The 10242-nt window shown below is 37.7% G+C and overlaps 1 protein-coding gene across 1 annotated transcript; it reads left to right on the top strand.

Annotated features, from left to right (window-relative positions):
- Positions 1-1492: 1492 nt before the first annotated feature.
- LOC101173314 (neuronal acetylcholine receptor subunit alpha-9-II-like) lies at positions 1493-6835 on the top strand (the record flags this gene model as incomplete). The annotated part of the gene is made up of 5 exons (XM_023959483.1): positions 1493-1684; positions 2774-2928; positions 3591-3771; positions 5031-5382; positions 5458-6835. Coding segments are annotated over 5 exons (1659 nt in total), but the record flags the coding sequence as incomplete, so codon positions are not given.
- Positions 6836-10242: the final 3407 nt, after the last annotated feature.

The following is a 10242-nucleotide window of genomic DNA, read 5'->3' as shown; positions in this document are numbered from 1 at the left end:
CACTAATTAAAGAATGTTAATATATTTACATAGACATATTTTCTTCTCTGTTGGATGAATTTGTGGCTAGAGTGATCAGACAAGCTGAAAAACAAAAGTTGCCTGTAATACTATTTATAGCTGCTCTGTAATACCAATGAAAATGAATATATTTAAACAGAATTTACTATAACTTAAACTTACACCGTGTCAAAGTGACACTCCACGGTCCCAGGGGTGTTTTTCTGTTTAGTCATTGATTCATTTACTTTTGTTGTAGTTGTTGTTTTTCAATTTTAAATTGTTTTTTGTTCCTGAACAGTTGTTTGTTTTTGTTCTTGGTGTGAACTTCATTAGTTATTTCTGTATTTTGAAAAAATTTGTAATGTTTTTTTACAGTTTACATGTTTTGCAGACCGCATGTTTTTTACACTTTTGCAGCTGTATTTATTTAATATTTATTTCTTTATTTAATAAGAATCTCATTTTTCATAATAATTTTTCATAATAATTTTAGTAATATTTTTAATTATCTAATATAAATGTAATTTGTGATGTCCTTTATTGATGTTATATTATATAGATTATTTCTGAATGTCGTGTTGCTGCCACAGATAAATGAAATTTCCCCATTGTGGGATTAATAAAGTAAAGTCATCTATCTAACTTACAATATCAGCATATAGGAATTATTAGTTCCCACTGTAATTTTAACTAAATAAAGATTTACTCTTTGAAAAAAAAATCTTAATCACAAACGAACTCTCTTCAAATATCCAAATACTTTGAATTTTGTTTCAATGGGAAAATCCTGGCTTAAAGAAGAGAAGTTAGCCTTAAAAAAATCCTAGTACTGGTTGTCAATGTTAATATAAAATTCTTTATTTCTTTTGTGTTTCTAAGCATTACTGGACATATTTTTCTTTTCTTAAGGTTTGCCCTAGACTATTAGGTGAAAAAATACATTGGATACATTTTTGAAAAAAATAATTACCTTCTAAAAAGACATCATTTTCTCTGAGATTCAAATACAACTCATATTTAAACTTGAGAACATTCCCTTTAGCCTCTTTTGTGACACAAGCAGACATTCAGCCCACCTGGCTGCACATCAACAACAGGTTAAAAACTGTTGTGTGTGGTGCGGCGATGATTCGGGGGCATCCTGTTTCCCTCCGTCTGTTTGTGCCATGTGATAGCTGGAGTTTTATTCCGTCTTCCAGCCAACAGACACGTTGCCTCCCCCTGTCAGGGGGTGAGAGCAGTGAGGATGGCTGTGTGAGCCGGTGCATTGCTGTTTGCAGAAAAGCGCAGTTGGGGTTGGAAGAACATGAAGTTGGCCTTCCAGGGAAGGAACTTTTGTTTTGGTTGCTGCTTGAAGATCCCTTCAGTTTCTTCTTTGAGACATCCCAAAAAACACTTGAAATGATTCTTACTTTTTTCCTGGCTGTGTTGCTTCCTAAAGGTAAGTGCAATTAAAAAACTGCATTGAAAGCATCTACTGTAAAGTTAAAACGGAACAGTTACATACTTGGCTCCTTTTCTTTTCTCGGTTGAAGCGGTTCACAGTGCACAGGGTCAATATGCTCAGAAACTGCTGAATGATCTGATGGAGAATTACTCCAATGCTCTGCGCCCTGTGGAGGACACAGACAGTGCCCTTAATGTCACCTTACAGGTCACCCTCTCTCAGATCAAAGACATGGTGAGTAAAGGTATGCAGGTACATCCACCCCATGTGTAACTTACTGTTACACATGGCAGCGGAAAAAACAGAATTTGAACCTCGCAAAGCTGAAAAAGGCGAACATACTCACTGAAAGGTCTGATTGGAGAAACTAAAAATGGAAATAGAGATGAAAAAACCTATTATTCTTTTTATTTTTTAAATATTTTTTCCACTGCTGACTGTCTAATGAATTTATAGGAAATTTATTGACACTCCTTATACAGTTTTTATGAAGGGGAAGTTCTTGTTGTGTTTAAGTTGAGGTGAATTCAAGTGGTTTCAAGATTTTTTCTGCATTTTAAAATAAAACAGACACTTTTTCCACCTGAATGTAAAGAGTCTTTATATGTGTGCTCAAGTCCGACATGGTTGAGTAGATGCAAGCCGAGAGCAATGAGGAGATATGAGTGTGTGTTTGCGTGTGCTGTGGTTTTTTGTTACACATAGTGGTTATGTGTTCTTTTGTTATGGGCCTTTATTCACCTGATATTGACAGACAGGTCTGGGTTACAGCCGTTATGTTAATCGGAGGAGTGTATGTATGAGCGGGGCTGATGAGGGAGAACAAGAAGGTCTTTGGAAGTCCTCTGCACAAATCTGCGTTTTTGTGTGTTCAGACACTAAACTTGTGAAAAAAACTAGGTGCATTCCATCCTGGAAGTTTCCATTTTAAAATAATTTATTCAAACAATTTATTTTTCTCATTAGAAAAATTCAAAACGTTTAGTTTTGGGATAAGCTTTGTCTGACTCCTTATACTTGGCAAAGATTTGACTTCTTTATATATGTGATAACAGCCAAACACTGGAAAAAGGATCATGAAACTTAGACAGGCAGCACAATTTTATAAACTTACGCAGGTTGCAGCAGTTCTTTCTAAGACTTATATTAAAAGTGACAATAGGTTATAATATTACAAGGAACAGAGCAGACTTCTGACTCACAGGGAAAATGTCTTTAAAGTAAAAGGGAATGAAAAAGAACCTCAGCGGTGCTATAAACAGCCTTTTGTATGCTTTTTTATCAAAACCTCTTGAATGAGTGTACCCATTATTGTGTGTGAAGGATGAGAGAAACCAGGTGCTGATAGCCTACCTGTGGATCAGGCAGACATGGCATGATGCTTACCTAAAGTGGAACAAAGACGACTATGATGGTCTGGACGTCATCCACATTCCAAGCAGCCTGGTATGGAGGCCTGACCTTGTTCTCTATAATAAGTAAGCATGCAACACTAATTCTTGACTCAGGTCACCAATCCATGTGAAATTTCAGCAGATTAGCTTTAAATGTTGAGCAAAATCAGTTATGACTTTTTAAGATTTTTTTTTAAAGCTTGTTTGCATGAAGGTGCCTCAGAAAATGTGTGCACAATTGTAACATGCTGCCACTTAGCATCCATCCATCCATCCATCCATCCATCCGTCCATCCATCCGTCCATCCGTCCGAGTTCTGGAAAAGCAGCAAGACAGACATTACTAAGGTCAGCCACTAGGGGGATTGGTTCATTCCATTATCCAGTGGGACCATTCCCGCCTCATGGCTTGGCTGCAAATTGCTCTAGAAAGAAAATGAAGTCACGCAAAAATGAATGGAACCTGTGTGACAAAAGCAACAACCTCGGGAGTTTAAAACATAAGTCTCAACAATTAAATTACTTTTAAGTGTTTATTTAAAGGACATTCTTAAACAACACATTTTTTTATTTATTCAAAGCAGTTTAAAATGTGCATGTAGGGAATGAAAGTGCTCTGATAATAAAACTGTGGGAAACGTCCATATTACACACATATTAACTAGGAGACACAATTGAGAAATGTTTACTACATCCATTTACGTAAAACATGTAAATTATCTTCTCAAGTGAACTTGCTCTTCCAGAGCCGATGATGATTTCTCAGGACCAATGGACACCAATGTGAAGCTTCGCTACAATGGAGAAATAACATGGGATGCTCCTGCCATCACCAAGAGCTCCTGTGTTGTTGATGTGTCCTACTTTCCCTTTGACAGTCAGGAATGCAATCTCACTTTTGGCTCTTGGACCTATAATGGAAACCAGGTAAGAAGTACGACTAAAATTCAAATAAGAAAGTTCTTTTTAGAGTTGTATGTTTGAACATGTTTTTAGATTTAGATTTAGCAAACGCTTTTATCAAAAAATAAGACTTCAGGGTAATATGTAACCAAATCTGTAGGAAAAATCTTGGTCAAGACAGAAAAACATCTTCTATATTCCTAAAAACTTGCAAAATGATTTAGTTTTCAGCTTTTTAGTGAATTATCCCATTAAAATGGTGTATTTAAAATGTTCTTGTGGCATTTTCTGATGGTGGAGGACATATATGAAATAGATTAAGGTTAAAATTGAATTAAAGAGTATTTCTTTACTCACATTGCTGTGAATCAGGAGCAGACAGAAAAATGCAGCTAGAAAAAACATAGGAGCTACAGTTGGTGGGGCACAAGCTCCCTGCTCCGCTCCATTCTGATGCATCAGACCAGGGGTGTCAAACTCATTTTCACCGAGGGCCACATCAGCACAGTGGCTGCCCTCAAAGGGCCAGATATAATTTATACATGTAACTAAATGTATTGAAAAATAAATGTAACTACTCCTTAATGTTAAATAACTGATAATTTATTTATTATAACTTTTTAAAGTTACAATTACAGTTGCATAGAAAACATATGTTTGCTTGTTACTCTAGCATAAATCCTTTTAAATTTGATTCTGTCAGGTTAGGTTATATGGACAGTGTTTAAGTCCTAATGTATAGTTGCCCAATCTGATATTTCAAGTCAGATTCCCCCAGACATGAATAAATACACACCAATTTTTAGTTTTTATTTCAAGAAATAAAAAACTTTTATGCTCTCGCGGGCCACATAAAATGACATGGGGGGCCTTGAGTTTGACACATGTGTTTTACACCAATAGATCCATGTAGGTCTTCATTTTCCTGTTCTGAGCTGGCATCTGAATCCAAACTATACTGCTGGATAGCTTCGATATTGCTTGGGTTCAATGTTAAGTTGTGAATGTGAGGTGCAGTAAGCTAGCAGGAGAACATGTAAATAGATGTATGACGGGAAGTTGGGGCGGTCTTGCTTCATACCAATAGTCCCTGCCACAATTAAGAGGCAACTACTGCTGCTTTGCGGAAACTGTCCAAGAAAACAACAAAGGTTCCTTTGATATACGCTAAAAACAGTATAATCATAATCAAAAGACCACTGGGAATGCTTTTACAATCAATCAAAAGATGCGAGGAACTTTAAAGAGCTTTAAAGCCTCATATTTTCCTTTCCCAATTCTAGGTTGACATCTATATGGGCATGGACAGTGGTGACCTGTCAGACTTTGTGGAAAACGTGGAGTGGGAGTGCCATGGGATGCCCGCCACTAAGAATGTCATAATGTATGGCTGCTGCTCTGATCCATACCCAGACATCACATATACAGTGTTGCTGCAACGGCGCTCTTCCTTTTACATCTTCAACCTCCTCCTGCCATGCTTCCTCATCTCCTTTCTGGCTCCTTTGGGGTTCTACCTGCCAGCAGACTCTGGGGAGAAGGTCTCGCTTGGGGTGACAGTTCTCCTGGCTCTCACTGTTTTCCAGCTGATGGTGGCTGAAAGCATGCCACCATCAGAGAGCGTTCCGCTCATAGGTAAGAGGTGTTTTGCTGCATTTCCTGAAAGCAAAAATGATAGAGAAATGTGCATTTTTCCTATTTGTTACACAGGGAAGTACTACATTGCCACCATGACCATGGTCACAGCCTCCACGGCCCTCACCATCTTCATCATGAACATTCACTTCTGTGGTGCAGAAGCCAAGCCAGTTCCACACTGGGCTAAAGTACTCATCATTGACTACATGTCCAAGATCTTCTTTGTTTATGAAGTGGGGGAGAACTGTGCTTCTGCCTCCCTTCAGTCGTCCCATGGCCTCAAAGATGATGCTTCCAACCAGCATTCTCACATACACGCAAACGGTAGACCTGGAAGCCACCACAGCCAAGAGGACTGGCAGAGTCACAAATACAAACCGCCCCGGTCTCAGGCCTCTCTTGTACAACAGCAGCACAGAGTAGAAGTCCAGCACCACATCATGAGAGAAGAGAATGAATGCTTTTCCAGTTTTTCACCTGGAAAATATGAAGGTTCCAATGAAAAAATCCCTATGACTGACTTTAGTTCAGAAGATAGACAGGTTCCCTGTTGTCCTGAGGACCAGAAGCTTCCCTGCTGCCCTGAAGACAAGCCGCCTTTGCTGAACTGTCCCACTGTGACCTTTAGGTCGTGCGTGTTCTGCAGCCACAGGGGTGGCATTCCCAAAATGGACAACAAGCTGATGCAAAATGTGGAGTTTATTGCCAACTGTTTTCGAGAGCAGAGGGCCACGTGTGTTAAAGGAGCAGAATGGAAGAAGATAGCTAAAGTGATGGACAGGTTCTTCATGTGGATTTTCTTCATCATGGTTTTCCTCATGAGCATTCTCATTATTGGCAAAGCAAAGTGACTAAACCAGAAGATGGTTGTTATATTAAACTGTTCAACTGAACACACATTCATGGAATTGTTTATGGAAGCGTATTGTACTCAATAAAAAAACAGAAAAAAATAAACAGGTGTTTTTCATTCTAAATTTTTGGTGTTTTTCCTTCTGTTTTTTTAAGAACTACAAACAGACTTGGTCACATTGTGGTTTTTAATTGCAGGTCATCTTATAGTTTTCACGAGCAGAGGAAGTTAGTGCCCAACCTGTTTGTAGTTCTTTGCTTTAGTAGTTAAAAAGAAAATTAGGAACGAAAATCACAAACAGAAAATAGAGTGAAGACTGCATGTTTTTTTAATGAATGCAATATGCTTCCATACCTATTTCTTACATTTGTTTAAATTAAATATTTTGGTTTTATACGTTTATTTAAAAGTTATATTCATTTTAAGATAATATTTATTTCCTGATATAAAGCTAATGAGTAAGTGAACAGTACTTTGCAACAATAAATTATTAGGTTTTTATCTATAAAATGAACCAAACCAAACAAAAATGTGTTCACAATTAAACATATTTATTGCTTTTTTCTTCCCTCACAACAAATATTAAAGGAATCTTATGAGATGCAGTCCTGTAACCCTTGTGCTATCCTAGGCACTTTAACATTGGGAGTTGGGTCATCTAGACCCACTAGACAGTGCGCTGAACCTTTTTTCTTAAATGATTTGTGAACCTCACTGGTGTCCATGGATTACATGAAATCTTTCCACCTTTATCCACCTTTGTCATGGTAGGGAGAACACATCAATGCAAGGGTGGGGTCATCTAAGATAGCACAAGGGTTAAATGAGAAAACAGTAACTGTTTTAAAATCATAGCTTTAAAAAAATGAATATGCTTTATTGTCATTCTGGTGAACACGTGACATATTTTTAGTCCACTTAAGCCCTAATCAGAACAGTGAAAGAAGATGCTCGAAGGTTGAGGCATCCAGCATTGTGGTGCACTCGGGATCCCGCAGAATCATTTTTCTGTTTTTGAATCATCCAGTGAATAGTTCATGAGCGAGCTTTGTTTGTTGCCCAGCCAGCACAGTGAGCATGTAAGGTAATATGGAGCATCAATTATGTAACACAGTGTGCACACTCTTGCACTCCTCTCCAGCAAAACTCATACCTGCAACTTTGAAAGTCAAATGAATGCATATACCTCTGTGAGTGTGTACGTGTGGACAGCAGGTGGGAAAGAGGGAACTGCATGGAGAAAAAGGGAATGCTGGTGCAGAGAAAACCTTTTAGAAAATGTAAACATTTTGAATTACACTGGCAAACATTTTTAATAAATCTTTTAAAATTTCAAACGATTGTATTTTTCCCCACTCCTTTGCATTTTTCCAACACTTTTAAATACAAAGTCCATTCCAAAGATTTAGGAACTTTTAATGAAACTGTTGTGAAGAAAAAAGGCTTTTCAATAAGCAATGTTTTTTTCTAGGTTTAATCATTTCTTTTAGCTAAACCAAAACATTTCACCCTTTAGAATATATCAACACTTGAAGTTCCCCCCTCATAAAATACCTTTTCCCAAAACTACCAAATGAAATGGTTTTTAATAAAAATGGTGCCCTTATCACCCAACAGCTTTCAAAATATTTTGGGTAAACATTTTATTAGGAATTCTTTTAGTTATTTGAATGCATTTAACGCAGGAGTGCATTGACCAGCACATGGGAAACCAGGGTTCGATTCCCAGGGGGCACAATGAGGTTCATCCAGAGTGGGTCCGTGGGCAAGACCCTTTACTCTACCGCCTATGTAGCCACAAGGGGGCCCAAGTCTGGGCCCTACAGGGTTGTGTCCGGAAGGGCCTCCGGCGTAAAAAATCTCTGCCAAACCACAAAGCTGATTCACTGTGGTGACCCTAAAGGGATATGCCAAAAGGTGAACAACAACCGTCTTTTCCAAGGTAGATGAAAGTGGGAAAACTAACTATTGCACAGAACACAAATTACTGGATTTTGAAGCCAACCTTTAGATCTTTCATTGCTCACAGCAGAGGGCACTCATTTTTCATGTATCCCAAGGCTCTCTGTTTGAAACTTTATATGGGAGTATTAATGTGCAGGATTTATACCTATCAGCTGCTATAAAGTCTTTCCATTCCATAAAGTGACATTTCCCTGACATTTCTTTCCTAAAAGAAGTCTTTAATAAAATATATGGTTTTGCTCAAACAATAAGTAACCAAGAACAAATTAATATTGGTGGACAATAATCTTCTCTAAAATAATTTTTGTGCTGGAACAATACGGTTTTTACATGCAGTTATTTACATGACTATAAGCCACGCTTCTGACAGCTTAAAAAAGAGCACTACATTTCACATGATAGTTGTCACAGCCTTATGGATCAAAGAACAGAACCTGCTGGAATACACAGCTGTTAGCATCAGCCCTGCTGTTCCTCCAAGCTGTATGACAGACATGGCCTCCCTGATAGTGTCTACCTTTTAGCATCAGTTATCTACAGATGGCAAAGAGGTTGGGGGGCAATTGTTTGCATGCAAAGTCACTGTTTTTTTTTTTAAAACTCTCATTCAATGCTCTTAGCACACAGCAAAAAAAGAGGCCCTTTAGAAATCAGAAAAAAATCTGAATATTTAAAAAAACTTTCTTTAAATAAGCAAGAGAAAGTGTCAATTGAAAAATTAATACTAGTCACTAAGACAGGTTTCCTTAAACTAAGATTATTTTGCCTGTTTAAAAAAGGTTAATAAAATTTGTTTTCTTGCAAGATTTAGAACAGAGTCTTTTTACTTTCTTAAGATTCAGCTTTTGCTGTCTAAACGTTTGACCTTGCCTCAATAAAATTGTGTTTTCTTAGTTGTACTTAATCAGGCTCTTTTACAAAAACACAGATAACAGCATTTGTTTTTGTCATCATACAAAAATCTATCTATGTACAACAGTTTTTTTTTATTTTTTTTTTTTTTATCAAAGAATAACCTCACACACACAGTCGCCCGTGAAGCTCCTCAGTGAAGGACAGTCAAAACAAAGAGTTCTGGATGAGCCAACCACAGCTTTGTGCTGGCTCAATATTGAGTAGGAAGCTGTGTTTTTTGGGAAATATGAAGGTGAAGACACTAAAAGTGTCTTCATCCCATCCTCCTTGATTTATTTTGATTACTAATTTGAGAACTGAGCCTATTATATTCCTCGCAGATGGGGCAACTCTTTCAAATGGTAACAAATGGCTTCCTGGTAGTTAATTGACATGCTTGACTGAATGCAGATAAATTGATGAGAAACGTGTGAAAGTAAAGAAAAAGACAAAAAATGCCCTCCTGACCGGGAAGAGGGTGTAAAGCTGCAAATCAATGAGGCACATGAGGAGGCACATTTATACTATAGGGGGGGAGTCTGGGTGAGCCAAGTTGCAGGGGTGTGTAATCACTACAGCCATGAGGGAGTGGAGGTGAGCACCTGTCAGAGCAGGAAGCAAGGCAATTGATTTGACTTGTTTCCATTTGTATCACAGACATTCTTGTAACCTTGGAGGATGTGGTTCAAGCTCACCTGTCTCCTGAACCTGCATAAGTCACAGACCTACACATACCTTTGTCAATTTTCTCCCAAAAAACCCCATTATGGTGTACTCCAGCCCCTTATTTAAGTTGTTTAAGTACATTTCTTTAGCTGCTGGTTATCGTTCCTAAAATTAGAGGGGGGAATTTACCAGATATCTAGCAGAGCAGAGAACATTTCATTCTATTACCTCAGTTCCATTTCTCTTTTAGTGAGAGTGTGGCAGCATAGATTTCAGCAGCATTTTAAATTTGCTGCAATCCCAACAGCAATTAAAGCAAGAGCCACTTAACTACGGTCTTAACAAAGTCATAAAACCCTTCTATTAGAGTAAATTGCATTGTTTGAATATTCCTGAAGGGGCTGTGTTATTATAATTTCTGTCAGTAATTCCCATCATATATATATATACATTTTCCTGGTTTATATTTGTTGAAATGT

This window comes from Oryzias latipes, chromosome 10 (assembly GCF_002234675.1).
Source record: "Oryzias latipes chromosome 10, ASM223467v1".
NCBI lineage: Eukaryota > Metazoa > Chordata > Actinopteri > Beloniformes > Adrianichthyidae > Oryzias > Oryzias latipes.
The sequence above is the reverse complement of the archived record's forward strand: the minus strand, read 5'-3'. Positions and strand labels throughout refer to the sequence as shown.